The sequence below is a fragment of the Triturus cristatus genome, chromosome 6, assembly GCF_964204655.1.
Source record: "Triturus cristatus chromosome 6, aTriCri1.1, whole genome shotgun sequence".
Taxonomy (NCBI): domain Eukaryota; kingdom Metazoa; phylum Chordata; class Amphibia; order Caudata; family Salamandridae; genus Triturus; species Triturus cristatus.
Window position 1 is genome coordinate 1,324,580,395 of NC_140589.1, and position 23,104 is coordinate 1,324,603,498.

A 23,104-nucleotide genomic window follows, 5' to 3' on the forward strand; every position below is an offset into this window, starting at 1 on the left:
GAGATTAAACTGCCTGTTAGTTGGCAACAAAAACACAAAATACCACCAGCCTCGGCGTGTACCACAAAAAGATGCATGGCCACGGCGCACATTTCAGTACCCCACTCTTCTCTGGATGTAATATGCCCAGGAACGTGGGAAGTATGGAGCCTGTGGCGCATGCGGACCCTCCCCTGTTGGTGCAAGCCACACCGGCCTAATACTGGCTGCTTACGGAGAAGGCTACAGTCCTAGGGCTTCACGTCTTGCTGCCACTTGCGTGCCAGCAGCATCCAACTTCTGAGGCTCCCCTGAGGCAACTGATCTCGGGTCTTGTACCAACACAACAACACCATCGCACCTGGGCCGTGTACTGTATCCACAATTCACTCTGGTAGCTGAGGCCAGGCCGGGAACGGAGGCTCAATATGCCGCTTTTCAACATCCGGCACTCAGCTGCTCTTCACTTCGGCGCGTCGTGTGACCACAGCAGGTTTTCTCTTAGCAGCAGGATAGCAGCACAGTTCTCCTGTGCGTGGCAGCCCCATCTGGCATATGGGGTTGCCAAATTGCACAATGCAGCACATTGGCAATAACCCGATCCGTGGGGCACAGTTTCTCGCAGGAGCTCCACATGCCTGGTCTCCCCTCTGTATCTCGCAATATCCTACACGCTCTTCTCATGGGCACACCATTCTTGGCGAGCAGGCAGAAACTGGTGCTCCAGACTCCATGATAGGCAAACATGGTTCCCCTGGATGATGTCCCCTCACCCAGCAGGCAGACTTGCAGGCTAGACCCCTAGTCCGGGTCACAGGCAAAAGTGTTCCAGAGATTCCCCTCCTCATGCAGCCCGCCTGTTTGCTTGGCAGGTGACAAAGTATGGGGTATCAGACTCCCCTTAGTTCCTTTCCCAGACACAAAATAAGATTTACGGTCTGGACCTTTAACGTTTTAGTTTGTATTAAGCTTCTTTGATATTGGCATGTCTCCCCTTCATCCCTCCTTTTGAAAGATGTCTGTCACAGTAGGCAGGACTCTGAAGCTGATCCATGATAGTGACCATAGTTCATACCTGGATGTCAGCCGCAGTGATCTGTGCATCAAAGGTTAAATCCAGGATCTCAGCCCTACCCTTTGATTCCCTTATCAGCTTCCCTCCCTTTTCCTGAGATTTGAAAAGGCCCTCTCCTTGTGATCTGTCACTGAATCAAAGAGCCCTTTGAAATGAACAGGGAGAGTCTGGCTCCTCACTCAGTGCTTATCCCAGCTCACAGGAATGCAGCAATGCACAATTCTGTCTGGGGGAGGTGCCTCTACTTCATGTTTACACCAGGCAGGCCTGCGGTTTATGTCTTGCACGCTTACATACACTCCACATGTTTTCACTACGCACGCACTTCTACATCAATCCGATGTAGAGGGTGAATTAAACACAAGCAATAGACCTTTTTAAAAAAGGTGAGTGAGTCTGTAGGCCTGAGCCCAATGACTGGGTACAAAGGACCTGGTCACTACTGTTGATCATCAGACGGCCACGCATGCTTTTTAACTCCTGTTGAAGGCAGTAGCCTGCCACCACTAGGAGGAAAGCACTGTGGGTGCCCCTCCCTGTCCAACCAGACCTAAATCCATGTGACAGGCCCACGCATTAGGGATCCTGACAATGATACAGTTGGGCACCCAGGGCAGGCGACACTCTTTACCATGCAGAGGAAATTTCTTTAATAACAATATTGTAGACACACTTTTTGCCAGACTACTGATACACTTTGACTGGATGTGCCCTGAGTCCCTGCCAATCAGGTTCCCAGGGCCTGTGTTCATTCCCAAAACTGTAGCTTGTTCCCCCAATTGGCACCTCTGGCCACCCTTAGAAGCCCTATACCTTACACTCAAACACACACACTGCCATTGCAGGCTTCGTGTTTTGGGGCAGAATAAAGTAAAGAGTAAGCACGGCAAAGACATCCCTGTGTGCCATGCCTACAACCCGCTGCCCTGGCATAGGTCAGCCACCCCTTTAGCTGGGTGCATATGGTGTATATGATGAGGGTACAGGTGCATGAGCCCTGTACCCCTACAGTGTCTAGACCAAGTCTTAGACACTGTAAGTGCAGTAATGCATTAGGAGTATATGGTGCTGGGAGTTTGTCATTCCGACCTCCAAAGCACCATAATGGCTTTACTGAAAACTGGGAAGTTTGGTACAAACATCTCAGCATATTAAACCCACACTAATGCCAGTGAGGGATTTAATGAAAAATGCACTGGGAGGTCATCTTAAAGATGCCCATGAAAACGACCAGCCTCTGGTGGGTTTCCTGACTGGTACACACCAGCCTGCCACCACAAGACATGTGTCTGGACCCCTGCGGTGGAAGCCTTTGCTCCATGAGCCCAGAAACAAAGCATTTCCTGGGTGGAGGTGGTCACACCTCACACCTCTCCCAGACCAGGAAGAGCCATCTGTGGCAGGTGAGCTTCAAGGCCTTGCCGCCTTTGGAATGCAACCCCCAGCCTCTCCTGCTATCAGGAGCAGGCCCCCTTCCTGTCTCCCCTCCTTTTCGGTGGGAAGACAACTGGGGAAAAATTAGCACAGTCCAGCAGGTGTGTCAACCTCTCCTAACCCCACTCCTAAGGTGGGGGAGGCGAGGTGAAGCCCACTCTTCAGTGTCCGCCATCCTGCAGATGGCAGGCACTCTCCAATCAGGACTAGGGATTGTTCCCACTCCCCCACGTGGGGTGAGCACACAAAGATGTAGTCACCCCAAGGTCAGTGGCCCATTGGCTACTAACATCGAGACCCCTAAAAACAGTATTTAGGGGGCAGTCCTGAACCAAGAAGGCAGATTCCTGCAACCTAAGAAGAAGGATGAAAGACAACGCCCTGCAGAGAAGAACTGACTTTGCCCCAGACCTACCGGCCCGTCTGCAGTTTCCAGAGATCCTGCTCCAAAGGTCGCCTTGTCCTGCAGCCAGTGACCTCCAGAACCCCTGGGAGGACTGACTGCCTTCAACAAAGATCGAATCTCCTGTGAACGGCAGCTCTGTTCAAAAGAATCCTCAAAACAGTCTGAGTCTGCTAAGGACAAAGAAAACCGACACCTGGAACCACCACTGCACCTGTCGCCTACGGCCCGAATTCGAGTGGCCCACAGGTCCCAGCAAGGTCCCTCAGCGCTCCAAAGTCCGAGCCCATCGTGGTATGACCCCTCCAGGACTCCCCGATGTGCCCTGCGGCCTCTGCACCCCCCTCCCCAACCACAAGGGGCCCGGTAAGGTGAAATCCGTCCTCAAAAAACACCCCTGGCATCCAGCCACCATACACCCTGGAGAAGAGAACCCAAGTTGCACCTACGTCCCAGAGCCCTCCGAGTTACCTGCACAGCTGTTGGTTCCGTCCCAAAGTCTTCCTGGACCGAGCCTGCAGCTAAAAACCAAAACCGGCAATCCCCATTTAAAACGGGGCACCTGACGCCAAAACAGCACCCTGTACCGCCGCTGGTGCACTTTGGGTGCAAACTCAAATCACCCTTTGCCCTGAGCCTAACACAAGGAGCTTTGCCCCCACAACACAGTGGCCTGCCGGTGAGCAGCCACCAACTGGACGCCACTTTTCCCCCATTGGATAACATTGTGCCTCAACACTCTGCACCCGGCCGCCCTAGTGTCACTGAGGGTGTAACAAGAGTGCATCCTTGACCCTGGGGGAACTCTTGTTCTAACCCTAGAAACTCAACTCCATAGACCAAGCACTTACTTGGTAACCAATAACTTAATGTTCGAGGCATATGAGCTGCAGATCACACACTAGCAAAGATTGCCATCTGGTATTGTGCTCGGATGCTTGCACGTTGTTGTCTTGGAAGAAGTCTTTGTAATCACGACATAGGTGACTCCTCCCTTGGACGATAGTGCGCATGGGCATCAACTCCATCGTTAGATTCTTTTTTTTTCCGCCATTGGGTTCGGATGCAACTTTTCCGCTCCGGTTGGAAATCTCAATTCCAAGCTTCTCGAAGCGCAAAATTTACAGAAAAACCATCGAATCACCTTCATCTTCGACATTGATTTCATCGGCTCGATTCCGGGCGGGCAGCTGGCATGATCCACGCCATAAGGCCTACGGCTCGTGGAAAGGACGCCTTTCAAAAAATGCCCCCAGTGTGGAGCAAAATTTCCGCACAGTGGCCACCACAAGGTCTGCAACCTGTGCCTATCACCTGACTACGACCAGTCCAGCTGTCCAGACTGTGCATCCTTTCGATCCAAAAAGACCATCCGAGATCGAAGGGCTAGAAGACACATCATGGCACAGACACCAGCCCCGGAACCAGAGGACATCTTTGATGAAGGCCCGATGTCCCAGAGAAGATTCCGAGGATCTCGAAATCATCTCCGAGGCAGAAGACTCAGACGACCTCATCACTCCTGGGCAACGTATGAGTACTACTGCCCCTGCCCCAATCCCTCCAAAACCAAAGGCAGTGGTCAAGACTTCGCCTGTTGGCTCCAATCGAGACCGAAAACATCCTTCAGAAGCCCCGCCTCCGGGCTCGGCTCCAAAGAAAAAAGACAAGCCTTCCGGTAGCTCGGGATCGAGCAAACCGCATGTCATTGTCCCACCGGCACCTTCGGCACCGAAGCCAAAAGAACACTTGGCGCCGAAATCGGCTCCAACGCCTTCCAGCTCCAAATCGGCCCCGAAACCGCCACGGACCATAGAAAAGCCAGCTTCGAAGGTTCCCAAACCTAAAGATCCAGCTTCGGCCCCGAAACTAACATCCTCTGCACCGAAACAAACGGCTAAGGACTCTGATACACCTCCTAAAGCCAAAACCTATAAGGAACCACAACCTCGCTCAGAACTGAAAAAATCGGCACCGAAAACTGTTACCGAGGAACAAGAACTTCTTCACCCAGATCCTATCGATCCAAGGCAGAAAAAGATTTATATCAACCCAAAAAACTGGACATGTCGGCTGTGCCATGTAAAAAAAGAAAACTGGACACACCATCTGCTCCAGGTCCTGTACACAAGAAGGACTCTGCAACATCGCCTATGCCCCCTTCTTCTCCTACACTGCCTTCTAACCCACCTCCTCTGCCCACACCACCCTTACCTGTGACTTCTCCACCACATACACCACCTCCGGATGATGATGACCTAGGGGGTGATCCTAATGATCCGTTCACAGATCCAGATACCTCACCACTTGATGATTGGGCATTTCCTATACCAACAGACCTACCAGACCCACAGCCATATCCCTCAAAACCATCTCCCCCAGATGATCACCTGGGGTTTGGCCAATTATTAAATAGAGCTGCACTTTATCATGGGGTTACAATGCACTCCGACGCACCAGAGGAAGATTTCCTCTTAGATACTTTTGAACAATCTCAAAAGTCGGTGCAAATATTACCTATGATCAAAGGAGTCATCAAGCATTCCCCCGAAGTATTTAAAGACCCCGTCCGTGCCAGGGTTCTTAATCCTAGAATAGAAGAGAAATATTGGCCTGCCCCTGAAGATCCTACTTACATCAAAGGACAGTTGCCTTTGGATTCTCTGGTCGTTTCTAATGCTAGGAAACGCGCCAACTCCCAGACCTCCGGAGATGCTCCACCCCCGGATAAAGAATCCAAACTGCTAGAAGCTTCTGGCAAAAGAGAAGCAGCACAAGCAGCTAATCACTGGCGTATTGCCAACACCCAAGCACTACTGGCACGATATGACAGGGCACACTACGACCAGTTAGAAAACCTCTTACAACATCTGCCTGACCAGTATAAAACCCAGGCACATGACCTTATCCAAGAGGGCAAGCTAATTTCCAATGCGTCAATTAAATGTGCACTTGACGCAGCAGACACTGCCTCTAGATCAATTAACATCAGTGTGCTCCTTAGACGCCATGCCTGGCTACGCATTTCAGGCTTTAAGCCAGAGGTACAAACTACCATACTCAGTCAGTTATTTGGGCCAGCTGTAGACACTGCCCTTGAAAAAATGAAAAAGGACACGAGACTGCTAAGTCCATGGGAGCATTACAGTCTCCACAAACGCGTGGCTCTTTTCGGCGCTCCTTCTAGAGAGGAGCCTCCAAAAATATGGGCGCAGACACTGCGTCTACATTTAAAGCCAATACAGAAACCTCTCCCAGTAGAGGTTATTTCAGAGGCGGATACAGAGGGAACAACAACCAGGGACGAGGTCGAGTTAATAACAACACTCGCACCTGCCCTGCCACAAAACAGTGACTTTCCTCCGCTTCCCCCAGACCATTCCACTCCAGTCGGGGGCAGACTAACAAAGTTCCTACCTGTCTGGAACTCCATCAAAAAAGACAAGTGGGTAAGACAAATTATCCAGTATGGTTACTGCCTGGAACTTACAGCTACCCCTCCACACATACCACCCAAACAGCATCCAATGTCCGCAGACCATCTTACGCTCCTCATACAAGAGGTTCTCTCACTGCTTCAAAAGCACGCAATAGAGCCAATTCCCTTAGAGCATCAAGGAACAGGAGTATACTCACTGTACTTCCTAATCCCCAAAAAGGACGTGACTCTAAGACCAGTACTCAACCTCAGACCCCTAAATCTGTATATACACTCAGATCATTTCCATATGATCACTCTTCAACAAGTGCTCCCACTGCTGCAACAAGGCGATTTCCTTGCCACACTAGATCTCAAGGACGCATACTTCCACATTCCCATGCATCCTGCTCACAGGAAGTACCTAAGGTTTGTAGTGGACGGACAACACTACCAGTTCACAGTCCTTCCATTCGGGGTAACAACCGCGCCCAGAGTATTCACGAAATGTCTTACTGTAGTAGCAGCACATCTCAGAAGATAACAAATTCATGTCTTCCTGTATCTAGACGACTGGCTAATAAAAGCCAAGTCATTAGACCAATGTGTTCTACACACTCACCAAACAATCCAACTATTACCCAACTTGGGGTTCACTATCAACTATCCCAAGTCTCATCTTCAACCCTCTCATATACACCAATATCTAGGAGCTACCATAAACACCTCCACAGCCCTAACATATGCCAGTCCAGCCAGGGTAGCCAGTATACAAGCTCTTATCACAAAATTTCAAAACCAACACTCTCTTCCAGCCAGCTTGTTCATGCAGCTCATAGGCATGATGGCATCTTGCATCTTCATTGTGCCTGTGCAAGACTTCAAATGCGTCCCTTACAGGAATGTCTAGCACGTCAGTGGAACCAGGCTCACGGACAACTCACAGATCTGGTGTTGGTGGGCAGCCACACACATTGCTCTCTACAGTGGTGGAACATACAAACTTGTCCAAAGGGCGGCCGTTCCTATAGCCTCTTCCACAGATAGTGCTGACATCAGACGCATCACTCACAGGATGGGGAGCCCATCTCCTCGGACACACCACTCAGGGCAAATGGACCACTCAACAGAAAGTGCTCCATATAAATTACCTAGAACTACTAGCAGTATTCCTAGCACTAAAATCCTTCCAACTACATGTACAGAACAAGGCTGTCTTGTAATACATGACAGCCATGTATTACATACAAAAACAAGGAGGCACACATTCTCTGCAGCTGTCCCACCTCGCAGAGAACATTTGGAGATGGGCCATTCCTCAGAACATATACCAACTTGCAGAACACCTTCCAGGGGTTCACAATCAGATAGCCGATCTGTTAAGTCGACAGACACAACAGATCCACGAATGGGAACTACATCCACAAGTTCTACTACCCTTTTTCCAAAAATGGGGCGAACCAGACATGGATCTGTTCGGCACACACGAAAACACAAAATGCCCAACCTTCGTTGCCAGGTTTCCCCACCCGCAGTCAAAGGGCAATGCGATATGCATGAACTGGTCAGGCAGATTTGCGTACGCTTTTCCGCCTCTCCCACTAATTCCACTAGTAGTAAGCAAGCTCAGGCAGCAGTCTCTCAAACTGATCCTAGTAGCTCTCACATGGGCACGCCAGCCAGCCACTACTGGAACTCTCTCTAGTTCCACACCAAAAACTGCATCTCTCCCCGTCCTTAATAACCCAGAACCATGGAGAGATCAGACATCCAGATCCAGGTCAACTGAATCTGGCGATCTGGCTCCTGAAGTCCTAGAGTTCGGTTACCTTAACCTGCCACCAGACTGCATGAACATTATAAAAGAAGCCAGAAGACCTACTACTAGAGCTTGCTACGCTGCAAAATGGAAAAGATTTGCCATTTACTGCACTAACAATAATATACACCCACTGGATGCATCCATCCCCAGAACATCATTTTCTACTTACTACACTTGCAGAGATGTAATTTGGCATACTCATCCATACGTCTCCACCTAGCAGCATTAGCAGCTTACTTACAAAATCGACAACACTTGTCACTCTTTAGAGTCCCTGCGATCAAAGCCTTCATTGAAGGACATACAAGAATTATTCCTCCCAGATTACCACCCTCTCCAGGGTGGAATCTGAACATTGTTCTTACTAGGCTCATGGGACCCCCATTTGAACCTCTACATAAATGCGAACTACAGTTCCTCACGTGGAAAGTAGCTTTCCTTATCGCAATCACATCCTTCAGATGGGTAAGTGAGATCCAGGCTTTAACCATACAAGAACCATTCTTACAACTACATCGTAACAAAGTGGTTCTTAGGACAAATCCAAAATTCCTTCCAAATTTCATATCTCCTTTTCATCTTAACCAATCAGTAGAGTTACCAGTGTTCTTTCCAAACCCAGACCCTGTAGCGGAAAGAGCTCTCCACACCTTAGATGTTAAATAAGCCCTTCTTTACTACATTGACAGAACTAAATCGTTCCGCAAAACAAAACAATTGTTTGTAGCTTTCTCTCCGCCACATAAGAGCAACCCCATCTCCAAATCTGGGATTGCTAGGTGGATAGTTAAATGTATCCAAATATGCTACCAGAAAGCTAAACGCACACTAACAGTTCCCCCTAGAACGCATTCCACACGCAAACTAGGGGCTTCCATGGCATTCTTAGGAACATTGCCTTAGAAGATATTTGTAAGGCAGCCACATGGTCTACAACACACACCTCCACTAAACACTATTGTGTTGACGTACAAGCAAAGCAACAAGCTTCTGTGGGCCAAGCTGTTTTTAAAACTTTATTTCAAACTGTTGCAACCGATACAGGTGACCACCGCTAGGGGAGATACTGCTATATAGTCTATGCTACTGTGTGATCTGCAGCTCATATGCCTCTAACGGAATATGCTACTTACCAGTATGCATCTGTTCTTGGCATGTAGAGCTGCAGATCCACACAGGCCCACCCACCTCCCCGGGACCTGTATCTGTTCCAGCTTTATCTTACTTAGATATCACACATGGACATCTCTTTCTCTTCTACTAACTCCTACATTTCCCATCATGGTGAAAAACAATCTAACGATGGAGTTGATGCCCATGCGCACTATTGTCCAAGGTAGGAGTCACCTATCTCGTGTCTACAAAACCTTCTTCCAAGACAACAACAACGTGCAAGCATCCGAGCCCAACACCAGATGGCGATCTATGCTAGTGTGTGGATCTGCAGCTCTACATGCCAAGAACAGATGCATACTGGTAAGTAGCATATTCCTTCTTTCCATAGGAATCCATTGACTGTTTTTCTCTGAAAAATGTTCCAAGTGTGGAGTTGATTTGTATGAAAACCTGAAAAATAACAAATGTTTAAATCTGATTTTACTTACATTTTCTCAAGGAAATGTCGCATTGTGATATCTAGGCATATCATGCAGTAGAAAAAGTAGCTTAAAGTAATCTAAAAAGTAATCTGTACAGTAATTGCAATACGTTGACTTACCTGTATTTCAAACCGCTGCATTTGAACTTGAATTCAATTGTAAAACACTGCCTAAGATTTTGCAAAGCATTTATTTCACTTACCCGTGCCAGGCTTGGCTTGGTTCTAGAAATAAAATAACATGATAATATTTTTATACAAAACAAATTGGTCTGAGTTCAGTCTTTGAGTGTGTGCAATCATTTGCAGATTGAGTATGTACAACAAATGCTTAACACTACCCTCTGATAAAGCCTTACTGCTCGCGCACAATACCACAAATAAAGAATAAGTGCTATCTACTTTTACCTCTGCCTACCTTTGGGGTTACACTGGACTCTGCGCACTATACCTCATTTTAGAATAGCATATACAGAGCCAGCTTCCTACAAATATGTGTTAGATAGTCGATGCTTGTTTCACAATGTGTCCATTTTTTCCAAGGCTACAAAATTAGCATAAAATAAATGTCTGGTTAGTATATACAAAGGTGTAAGAGTTAATAACTGCAATCCTAAAATATATACCATCATTCACATTGAGTTATAGTTTCTAACCCATCTATAATGTACACATTTTCATCCTGTGCATCTTACAATATCATAGTATGCTACCATAACTGCTCATATATTCCGGGAATGGATATTACATATACAAAGTAGATTACAATCGGACTTGCATTCTGTACATCGAAAACATCGTCTCAGATGCTTACCAATTTCTATTTACAAGCCGTGCTAAAATAGAGATGAACAATGCTGATCCAACTGATTTGTATGTAACCACTACACTAAAGTTTGTTAAATTTTGATACAATGTTGGAATGGCAAAGTAAGGACTAATCATTTTTTATGCAAGCAGGAGTACAACTGTAGAACACAATTGTCAAGTATTGTTCAGGCAATTCAGATGGTAATTTTATGGAACAGTTGTGTCGGAACCATCAAACCCAGTAAGGAATGGGGAGCAGCAAAGGTTTATCAAGTTTGGTGACAGATATTATGAGTACCTCGTTGCAGTCCAGCAATATCTCACCAGCTAATACAGCGTTTTGAGAAAGGATGTCAACAAAGAACACCACTGTTACCAAGCCAAAAAGAATAATGCTGATTTTACCATTATCTAAATGCTAACCGTATAGCTGAGCAGTAGGAACATAACTGAGCACTCTTGACTGTTGTAATTAAGATAACCCTGCTGGGGCGATGTTTTCTCCATTACTGGGTAATATTAAGCTGTGCAGTTCATAGATGTAAGATAATTTCAAGATATCTTGCCATTGAAGGGTGCCCTTAATCCCTTGCATACCGAGGACGTAATGGTTACTTCCTCGACTGTGGTGCTGTTTTGCCAACGACATAACCCTTATGTCCTTGGCACAGCTGTCGTAAATCCCTCTGCTGTAAACAGAGGGCTTTCTTTTTTTTCTTTCAGCCTCAGGAGCTGGGGAAGAGTTTCCTCAGCTGGCCGAGGCATTTTGTTTTTCAATGTAGTGACGATCAGTGCGCTTGGCACGCCTACGTCATTACGGTGAAAGTGAAACAGGCCGTAGGGCTCATTTCACTTCCACTGACTATGTGCTCCTGGGGCTACCTCAGCCCCTGAGCACATGGGTAAAGTGGAGAGGTATCATTGGAAAGGGGAGAATCTTCCCCTTTCCAATGGTACCCTTCCCTAGTGGATCTCTGCTTGGGAATAACTGCAGAATGGTGGTCCCCAAGCAGGAATCCACCCACTAAGCACCTGGGAGGGAGGAGCAGTCCCTTTGGCAAGGGCTTTGCTCCCCCACCCTCGTTTCTGCCATTATTCAGTCTGTCTCCCCACTAGGCACCAGAGATAGGTTTATGGGCATGTCAGGAAGTGGCCCCTTAGGCAAGTGTTGCTCCCCTTTTTATGTGATCACGTTTTGGCTGCTTCTGCCCCCCTTGGAGGCAGATCAGTGATATGCTAGGGCCTGCGACTGGGAAGGCAAAAAACAGAGAGATCTGAAAGAAACACGTTAGTTAGATTCCTCACCTTAGAATATCCCCAGGCGTCAGACTGGATCCGGAAGATTTTTCGTCAGCAATACCCCTTGCTAGGCATCGTCTGCGGCTCCGCGTCCGTCGTTGGCGTCGTGCGCCGGAATGACGTCGTCGGAGTACTTAGACGCCGCCCTCACGCGCTGACGTCAGTTCTTCTTTTTTCCGCGCCAGTAAGCGCAGATCCGGGAGAGCTACCCCTTTTAGTCTTTTTTTACTACGTTTTTTGATCCTTTTTGATCTTGTCTCGACTCCGGTGCCGGTAGGATGCCTGGTTTCAAGGCCTGTACTGACTGTAACCGCTTGATGTCGGTTACGGATCATCACTGCCGGTGCCTTTACTGTTTGGGCCTCGACCACGACGCGGAGTCGTGTTCGGACTGCAAGGCCCTGACCTCAAAGGCTAGACGGGAGCGGTCCTGTAAGCTTCTCGAGATTCGCCACTCGGCTCCGCGCCCCTCTCGATCCCGGTCCAGGAGGCGGTCCAAGGATCAGTCGCGGAGCCGCAGCCGACGTCATCATCGCTCGTCTGGCTCCAAGTCTTCGGGTAAGTCGAAGCACTCCAAGAAGTCCAAGAGGCGACACCGCTCCTCGGACTCCCCTCGCCGGTCGCGCGACTCGGCCGAGGGTCAGGGTGGTTCCACCCCCGCGGCTCCAGCGGAGCCGCAGGCGCCGCGCACGTCCCCATACCCGCCGGTCCCTGGGACTGACGCGACGCCGGCGGAAGTCAGTGCCTTCCTCTCGCCCATGAGGAACTTGGCTCCGCCGTCGACGCCCGCTGGCGCACCTTCGGGCCCCGCGGACCCGACTGGGCGACCCTGCACGCCGGCGGCTCCGGCCCCGGCGCCGTCGACGGCTCCGGCCCCAACGCCGCAGGTCCCCGAGGGACTCGTCCCCGAGTCCCCGTCGACGCCGGTCGACCTCGTCACGCCTCCTCCGCTGGCGTCGACACCGGTACCACCTCCGACGCCGACTCCGCTCGGCGTCGATCCCCAGTTCAGCCCCGCTCCGGATCCGGCGCCGGTGCGGCGTCGATGGACGCCGCGTTCGGCGCCGTTAGAGACACATTATGTCTACCATCCGGCTCCGCTCCTTCCTCCTGTTTACCAGGAATCGGATGACGGGGGCGACTGGGAGGGGTCCGTGGACCCTATGGCCGTTCAGGCTCAGCTGTCACAGGACTGGGCAGATGAACTGGGGGAGGCCAGTGGTCTGGATACCTCGCCAGACACTGGATTCATCTCTCCTCCGACTGTGGCTTCGAAGGAGGGTGCTGCTTTCTCTGTGGTGCTGCGCAAGGCGGCCGCAGCCCTTGGGCTCGAGCTGCCTGCCGTGGCTGTGAGGACTAACGTCCTCACTGAGGTGCTTCAGTCTGCAGCAAGCTCCACTGAGCCTCTGCTGCAATTCAATGAGGCCCTCATTGACGTTCTGCAGGGCACCTGGTCCAAGCCCTCCACAGTTCCTCCTGTGGACAGGAACGTTGCCCGGCGCCACCGCCCTGCTCCGGGCGACCCCAGTTTTCTGTCCCAACACCCCACCCCCGAGAGCCTGGTTATCCAGGCTTCTACCTCCCAATCCGCCGGACCGGGATTCCAAGAGACTGGAACAGTTTGGCAAAAAGCTGTTCTCCTCCCTTAGTTTGGGTCTGCGGTCTTTAAACACCGCCTGTCTTTTGGACCGTTATTCCCACTCTCTGTGGGATACGGTGGAGGACGTGCTGCCCCTGTGCCCGGAGGAGGCCCGGACACGACTTTCCCAGGCTCTGGCCGATGGGAGGGATGCAGCACGACATGCAATCCGATGTGGGCTTGACACGACGGACTCGCTGGGTAGGGCGATTTCTACCACGGTGGCGCTTTGACGTCACGCCTGGCTGCGGTCCACGTCCTTTTCGGGGGATGTCCAGAGCACTCTCATGAACATGCTCTTTGATGGCACTCGCCTTTTTGGTGAGAAAGCGGACAGTGCGCTGAATCGCTTTAAGGACTCCCGGGCTACGGCCAAGTCCTTGGGCCTCTCGGCCCCGCGGTCGCAACCTTCCGCTTTGCGCCCCTTTCGTGGCCAAGGAAGGGGCGCCTCCTAACGTCGGCCTAGCCACCAGCCGCAGACCCACCCTGCGCGCGGTCGCGGACGGGGTTTCCGCCGAGGCGGTTCTGGAAGCCGACGCGGTTAGCCCACATCCACCCCGTCAGCATCCGCCTCCAAGCCTTCCTAGTCCGAGCTTTCCGGCCCATTCCTCGCCAGTGGGCGGCAGAGTTCGCCATCACCTGCTCCACTGGCGTACCATCACTTCGGACAGGTGGGTGCTGCAAATCGTCCGAAGGGGCTACTCCCTCCCCTTCGAGACGACCCCTCCAGCCATGCCACCGCAGCACCACCGTATCTCGGAGGATCATTTGAATCTTCTGCGAGAGGAAGTTTCGGCCCTCTTGGCCAAAGAGGCCGTCGAGCGCGTTTCGAGTCCAGAAGTAGGTCGTGGTTGTTATTCCCACTACTTTCTGGTTCCCAAGAAGGGCAAGGGGGGCCTACGCCCGATCTTGGACCTCCGGAACGTCAATGCCTTCCTCCGGAAGGAAAGGTTCAAAATGTTAACTTTGGCTCAGGTTCTAGCTGCCCTCGACCCTGGAGACTGGATGGTAGCGTTGGACTTGCAGGACGCATATTTCCATATCCCCGTCCTGCCGGCCCACCGGCGTTATCTGCGGTTCACGGTGGGTCAAGAGCACTTTCAGTTCACCGTGCTCCCCTTCGGCCTCACCAGTGCCCCTCGGGTGTTCACGAAAGTGATGGCGGTGGTCGCAGCTCATCTGCGCAGATCAGGGTTCCAGTCTTCCCCTATCTCGACGACTGGTTGTCGAAGGCGGGCTCGCCCCAGGCAGTCGTCTCCCACCTCCAGACTACGGCGGATCTCCTGCATTTGCTGGGGTTTTCCATCAACGTGCCGAAGTCACACCTGAGTCCCTCTCAGAAGCTCCTCTTCATCGGAGCGGTTCTCGATTCGGCGCAGTTCCGGGTCTATCCACCGGAACAGCGGATCCGGGATATTCAGGCCCTGATTCCCATCTTTCGGCCTTTATCCTGGGTTTCGGTCAGGCTAGTGTTGCGGCTTCTGGGGCTGATGGCCTCCTGCATCCTACTAGTGCATCACGCCAGGCGGCGCATGCGGGCTCTGCAGTGGGACCTGAAGTTTCAGTGGGCCCAGCATCACGGAAACCTGTCCGACCATGTCTTGATCTCGGAGGGCACTGCGAAGCAGTTGCAGTGGTGACTCACGGACCGCGATTGGGTCACGGGCAAGAGCCTCTCCCTTCCCCAATCGGAGCATGTCGTAGTGACGGATGCGTCCCTCCTGGGATGGGGTGGCCATATGGGAGAGGCGGAGATCAGAGGCCTCTGGTCTCCGGCGGAGTCTCGTCTCCACATCAACTTGTTGGAGCTGAGAGCGATCCGACTTGCACTGAAAGCCTTCCTTCCCTCTGTCAGGGGAAGTGTCGTGCAGGTGTTCACGGACAACACCACCGCCATGTGGTATTGCAACAAACAGGGCGGGGTGGGGTCGTGGACCCTTTGTCAGGAGGCTCTGCGTCTCTGGACATGGCTGGAACACCAGGGCGTCACCCTAGTGGTTCAACATCTGGCAGGGATCTCTGAACGCCAGAGCAGACGAACTCAGCCGCCGGTGCATGATGGATCACGAATGGCGTCTGAACTCCGAAGTGGCGCAAGGTCTCTTTCAGCAGTGGGGAGAGCCTTGGTTAGATCTATTCGCCACCGAAGAGAACGCGCAATGTCAGCGGTTCTGCGCGTTGGAATTTCCAAGGCGGCACTCGCTCGGCGACGCTTTTCGTCGCGAGTGGAGTTGCGGTCTGTTGTACGCTTTTCCGCCTATACCACTTCTGCCCAAAGTGCTGAAGAAGATCAGGCGCGACCGGGCCCAAGTCATCTTGGTGGCTCCGGACTGGGCACGAAGGTACTGGTATCCCGAGCTACTCAGTATGTTGACCGATCCTCCGATACGTCTCCGATACGTCTGCCCCTTCGGGAGGATCTTCTGTCGCAGCAGCAGGGGACGGTCCTCCACCCGAACCTGTCCAGCCTCCACCTCCATGCGTGGAGATTGAGCGGCGGCAGTTGATGCCATTTGACTTGCCTCCTGAAGTCTGTGATATCATTCTGGCAGCCAGGCGTCCCTCCACAAAGACGGTATATGCCTGCCGGTGGAACAAATTTGTGGCATGGTGCACAGCAAAGGCTGTGGATCCCCTTTCCGCCCCTCTCTCTGAGGTTCTCCTCTTTCTTCTTTCTTTGGCCCAGCAGGGCTCTGCCTTGGGCACCTTGAAAGGTTATCTTGCTGCCATTTCTGCCTTCTCACGGCTTCCTGATCAGCCTTCTCTTTTCAAGTCCCCTGTGGTTACACGCTTTCTAAAAGGCATTACTCATACGTTCCCTCCTGTTCCTTTTGTAATGCCTCAGTGGGACTTGAATCTTGTTCTCACGTTTCTAATGTGCGCTCCCTTTGAGCCTCTTCATAATTGTCCTCTTCGTCTTCTGACGCTTAAGACTGCTTTTCTGGTAGCCATCACCTCGGCTAGACGGGTGAGTGAGCTCCAGGCTCTATCATCGAAGCCTCCTTTTCTCTCTGTTCATCCGGACAAGGTTGTCCTTCGGCCTCGTCCTTCCTTTCTACCGAAAGTGGTGACTCCCTTCATCTTGGGCAATCTGTCACCTTGCCCACCTTCTTTCCGCCTCCGCATCCTTCCAAAGAGGAAGAGAGGCTCCACCATCTGGACCCAAAACGTGCGCTCTCCTTTTATCTGGACCGCACAAAGCAGTTCCGTGTGGACGACCAACTTTTCGTTGGATACGTGGGTGCTAAGAAGGGGAAAGCTGTGCACAAACGGACCATCTCTCGGTGGGTCGTTTTGTGCATCAAAATTTGTTATTCCTTGGCAAAAAAGGACCCTCCTGCTGGGCTGCGCGCCCATTCTACTCTGGCCACAGCGGCTACTACTGCTTTGGGACGGGGTGTCCCTTTGCAGGACATCTGTCAGGCGGCAACGCGGGCTTCGCTACACACGTTTGCCAGGCATTATTGCCTTGACAGCCAAGTCCGGAGGGATGGCTTCTTTGGCCGTTCTGTCCTCCAGGACTTTCTGGTGTGATCTTGGTTCGCAGACCCACCACCGGGGTTGGTATTGCTTGGGTATCTATTCTAAGGTGAGGAATCTAACTAACGTGTTTCTTTCAGATGAACAAGTTACTTACCTTCGGTAATGATGTATCTGTAAGAAACATTAGTTAGTTAGATTCCTCACCGACCCACCCATCCTCCCCGTTCTGCGAACTGACATCTAGGGTTAAGGTTGTCCTTTTCAGGCCTTTAGATTTATTTTTGGCACCAGTGTTGGTCTCTTGCATGGCTCTGCGTTCCTGGCGCGGAAAGCTATGTACAAGAACTGACGTCAGCGCGCGAGGGCGGCGTCTAAGTACTCCGACGACGTCATTCCGGCGCACGACGCCAACGACGGACGCGGAGCCGCAGACGACGCCTAGCGACGCGCAAGGGGCATTGCTGACAAAAAATCTTCCGGATCCAGTCTGACGCCTGGGGATATTCTAAGGTGAGGAATCTAACTAACTAATGTTTCTTACAGATACATCGTTACCGAAGGTAAGTAACTTGTTCATTAAGGGGATAGCACAGCGAGCTCGAAGCACAACATATTTTCTATATACGTTTTTAGGCGATTCTGCATTGAACACCCAAATAAGAGAGAGATTTTTTTGGGGAGACCAAGGAGAACGGGGAAATTTGTGCTGACGCGTTGATCCTAGACAGAAATGTAAGGAATATGTGATTATTTTTCCTTCCAATTATTTTCTTTTTTTATAGCTAAAATTGAGGTTAGCAGGGGATTCTGGGTAAGAAATCTTTGGAGCATCCACGCAAGTCACACCTCCCTGAACTCCCCCGGGTGTGTAGTTTTGAGAAATATCTGGGTGTGGTAGGTTTCTGTAGATGGCTGCCTAGACCGGGACCAAAAACTCAGGTGCCCCCCCCCCCCCCCCCCTTTCAAAACCAGGTCGGTTTGTGATACATAATTTTGATGTGCCCACAATACGTTTTTGGCCATTTCCTGTTGCATGCACTAGGCCTACCCACACAAGTGAGGTACCATTTTTATCGGGAGACTGGGGGGGGGGGGGGCGGGGCGGAGGCTGGTTGGGAGGAAGTTTGAGACTCCCCACAGAAATCAAGAACTTTCCATCTCAGAATTGTGAGAAAAATTTGTTTTTTGGACAAAGGTTGAGCTTTGCAGGGACTCTGGGTAACATAACCTAGTGAGAGCCACACAAGTCACCCCATCTTAGATTCCCCTGTGTGTCTAGTTGTCAAAAATGTACATGTTTGCTAGGTTTTCCTAGGGGCCCCAAATCCCCAGCTATATATATAGAAAAGGGGTATCACGGAAAAAATACGTACAATTATTCATAGAGAGAGCACATTTAATTACCCTTTCAGAATTATTAAATAATAATAGCATACATCTGGCATCATTTACAGTATATCACAAGGAAACAGGCGTTTATACAAAGAAAGATACAGACACATATATAACATACCATCAATACAATATATAACAACAGACAATTAACCCAAAAGAAAACATTTTTATGGGAGTGTCCCCTTAAGAGGTATCAGGCGGACCACTCGGAGGTAGTCAAACTGAATAATAGGGAACACAAGCAATGTGGGCAAATATAACCCGAACTTTGTAACATGTGTCCCAGCGACAGTCTGTAAATCACTGAAACTCAAGTGACTCCTCCATTCAATATCTGTCGACGTGACCACGTTTCAGCCACAATGAACTTCAGGCCTCTTCAGGACAGGGGTTAAATGGCAAATGTATCTTCCAAATTTAGATCCAAAAGTAAACTCACTCGCAATTGATGGGAGCGTTCTAGTGGTGACTTAATTGCGCTTCAAAATTATGCCTACGGCAGAGATCGAAACACCGTTTCACCGACTGATTCGCACTTCGTCACTAAGCCTTCGTCAAAGCTCAAAGCACCGTATCGCCAACAGATTTAGGTCGAACACGGGCAGTCTATAGACTCGAATCCTCAAAGTAACGCCAATCCACACACACGCGGCCAGCTAGGCACATTGCAAAAAAAGGACCAGTTTTCAGTGGAAAAATGTGATTCGTCCACGTGGCGTTTTGGGCCATTTCATGTCGCGGACACTAGGCCTACCCACCATAGTGAGGTATCATTTTTATCGGGAGACTTAAGGGTACATAGATAGTAGAACACGTGTATTACAGTTTGTCTTTCTATGCATTTCTGCCTTCCAAATGTAAGATGGTGTGTAAAAACGTTGTTTTAAACAATACCCTCTAATTCACATGCTAATATGGCTTCCCACAAATTCGGAGATGCACAAATAACCACTGCTTCTAAACTCCATATCTTGTTCCCATTCCAGAGACACATAGGTTTCCTTCATACCTGTTTTTCACTCCTTTATTTTACCAAATGAATTGCTGTATTCCTGGTGCACAATGAAAAACCATTGCAAGGTGCAACTCAGTTATTGGCTCTGGGTACCTCATGTTCTTTGTGAACCTACAATACTCATTTATCTCCGCAACCAGAAGGGTCTCGCAGACGTAACGGTATATAGGTTTTAAAAATCTGCTATAGTTAGAGGTTGATACAGGTGAAAATGTAGGCACAAATGGTTGTTTTTTTTCCCCACCTAAATTACAATATTCTTTTATTTCAACTGTTAACTTTCTATAGGAACACCTTGAATGATCTACACAAATGACCCCTTGCTAAATTCAAAATTTTGTCTACTTTTGAAAAATATATAGCTATCCAGGATCCATTATAGGTTTGACACCCATTTCTACCATTAACTGGATAGAGGTTGAAAGCACAAAAAATAGTAAAAATAGGCTATGTCCCAGTAAAATGCCAAAAACTTTGTAGAAAATTCAGGTTTTCTGACAAGTCTGCCTGTCCCTGAAAGCTGGGAAGATTTTCATTTTAGCACCATAAACCCTTCGTTGATACCATTTGCAGGGAAAAAACAGGTGTTTTCTTCTGCAGCACTTTTTCCCCCAAAACCCAAAGTGTTGCTGTATTTTGCCCACTTTCTCAATCCCCTCCAGTAGAATCCGCGAACACTGGGTACTTTTAGAATCCTCAGCATGTTGGAAGAAAAGGATGGCAATTTGGCATGGATACACTATGTGGACCAAAAAATATGGGGTCTAAGAGCGAACTACTCCAATTAGCCAAAAAAAGGGCATGGCGCCGGGGTAGAGGGAGAAGGGGGGACGGGCCTGGCAGCGAAGGGGTTAAAGATGCTTTTTAGGTCTCGCCTAGCATTGCAGCGCATACGCTACTCGCTCTGCGAGATCTATTGTCGTCTGGATTCTGTCGGGTTTCCTTCAGAAGTGGGGTGGTAACTCCACCCATGCTTTTGATTTGTGCGCGTCATAAACACTCGCTTTTCATTGCAAGTGAGGCTTGTTTGTTCCCTCCCTGTCTCCCTCTTGCCTCGCCCACCCGGACTGGAGATTTTACACGACGTTGCATGCTTTCATGTATATATTGCTTCCGTATTAATATCCACATATACTTTTCAGTGACAATAGCAGCAAATCTGCGTTTCTGATACGTAATGTTTTGACAATATAGGGCGTATATTGTATGTTGTTCACTTTTACAATCAGCGGTGGAACGTTCGTCATAATAATGTTTTACATCTTTATTTTTCGCCCTCACTTTATAAACAGTGGCGCGACGTTTTAAAATACGGCACTTATGGCGTTTTTACAATCAGCGGTGCAACGCTCATCACAAATATGTTTTACATCTTAATCTCGCAAAACTGCAGCTCTGCGTTCTCCTCTAGACCATTACTCTCCATAGCGCATGTCGTTTTACCAACCTCAGCGATTCATTTTCCACATGGCTTTAACATTTACATATCGCTTTCACTTTCACAAACTGCGGACCGTTTTATTTGTTTTGTTAGTGTGTGGCTTCTAAATAGCGTCTATGCTGTGGTATCCCACTTATTAGCTCTCCATGGCGCATGTCGTTTAACCAACCTCGGCGTTTCATTTTTAGATACATATTGTTTTCACTTTCAGAAGTCGCTGACCTTTTTATTTATTTTGCTTGTGTGTGACTTGTAACGTTCGTTGAAAATATGTTTTGCAGATTTATTTAGATTCCACTTTCACAACCTGCGGCGCTGCGTTCTCCTCTAGATCATAGCGTCTATGCTGTGGTAGATCAGTTGTTCGCTCTCCATGGCGCATGTCGGTAACCCAACCTTTAAATCCCAGCAACTATTCATTGCAATACTCAAACACTGCACACTACTGCTACCTACTCCTCTTGCCATCATCACTAGCTAGAACATTAGTTATAAATCCACATACTTACTCCACACATACATGCAGCTCTTTATCTGTCAAATACATTCACTACACTACAAACAAAAACATTAAGCAAAATTGTAATTACAATGCCAATAACTCTAACAACATTGCAAATGCTTGGTTTTTTTCAGTTGAAGAGGGTAACATATTTTATAGCTTGTACTCATATATGCTTGCATACAAATGTCAGGAGTCTAAGTAGTTGAGTGCACTGCAAAATGGAACTAAGAATGTTTTATAATTGCTTTTCCTATTTTGTTTTCCAGTTGGTCCAAGTCCAGATCAGTTACCCCAAAGAGAAGGTATGGCCGTTTCTTGATATGTGGAAGTGGTGTATTGTAAGATGCTTGGAACACTTTGCCTTATTCTGAGTGAAAATTATTTTTTTTAAAGTTACATTTCAAGCCCCTATTGCCTTGTGCAGCTTTTGCTCAATGTGTATTTACTGTTATTGGGTTTAATTATTTTAAAATCTCCAGTTCATATGTAAAATCATTACTTATTATTAGCCACGCGTCATTTGTTTTTTATTGGATGACTACTGTGGACCATGTCATAGCAGTTTCAGTAGTCTTCATATGCTTCAGGTCCGATTCACAAATAATAAAATAATATTGCACACCTGTGTTTAACTTGGGAGTTTAAAAAAAAAACATGTTGGCACATATGTATTGTAATTGCATTTATATCACACTTAGAGGGGCACTAAAAGCCTTATTCTGTAGGTAGCACATTACAACATATGGGTTGTATGACTGGTTCCTAGGATACATAATTGCTGTGGGCCTATGTGGCAAGACTTTTTGTGTTGTGTGATGGACTAGAACAAAACAGTCATTGTGCCTTGGGTGGTAGAGCTCAGCATTGTGATTGAGAAGGAACGAGTTATAGAATGCTCTCATGTTAGCTGACTGCTAAATGCCCAAGCTGAAAATGTGTTGAGTCTGAGAAGCTAAAAAGAAAAGCTAACTGTGTTCTTGGTAAACTGTGAGATTATCACACCAAGGGAATATCATCCATGCACCCCCTCTGAGGAATATTCAGATCTCAAAGCATTTACCTGGAGAAATGCTTCCCAATCTTTAGCCACAACCCAATGTTTGGAATGGCAAACTTGTGTGTTGCAACTTCGCTTCTTACCCCCATTTGCCCAGAAGCTGAAATCAAGCTCCTTCAAACATGATACACGAATATACCTGACCTTGACAAATTTACAGCATTTGCTTTTCTGTTTTCGCAGATCAGTAGCCTAAGCCTGAGTTTAGATCTGCAGTCAGGTGTGTCTTTATCTCATCAGGTGCACAGCTCATCAGCTGCATGCCAGTGGCTGCTGCTGCGGGGCAGTAGTGGTGGGGCGGGGGTTAAAAAAAACTGCTGCCGCCTCCGCCCTTCTGTCAACAAATCAAGGACCCATGGAAGCACACAGGCTTCCAGACTCTGACACTGCTCTCACCAGCATTACAGCAGCATTGTAATTGGTCTGAGCACCATGGTTCGGCGCTCAGACAGGGAGTGGAAGGCTGTGCATTTTCTCCATCCGGCCTTGCATTACAGCCGGGTGAAAAACATGCTGAGTGTGCATGACTTTTGGGCCTACTAAACCGTCATGCGCACTTCGAAAGTGTGCACCACTTCTCTCCTTGCTGGCTGACAGCCCCGCCCGCTCCTAAAACAAAACTGGGTAAGCACAGGAAAAATAAAATGAGAATAACATTGTGTTATTATCATTGTATTTTTCCTGGGTGGCTCCTTAACGGAGGAGCCACCCCTATTGCATGCACCTCTTTTC

The 23,104-nt window shown here is 49.0% G+C and overlaps 1 protein-coding gene across 4 annotated transcripts in view; it reads left to right on the top strand.

Annotated features, from left to right (window-relative positions):
- LOC146821379 (serine/arginine-rich splicing factor 7-like) overlaps nt 1–23,104 on the top strand; it is a 278,625-nt gene that overhangs the window by 160,992 nt on the left and 94,529 nt on the right. For all 4 annotated transcript variants that reach the window (XM_085612317.1, XM_085612319.1, XM_085612318.1 and 1 more), the window contains exon 7: nt 21,582–21,617. In XM_085612317.1, coding sequence (XP_085468443.1) covers nt 21,582–21,617 — 36 coding nt within the window. The remainder of the gene's footprint in view (nt 1–21,581; nt 21,618–23,104) is intronic.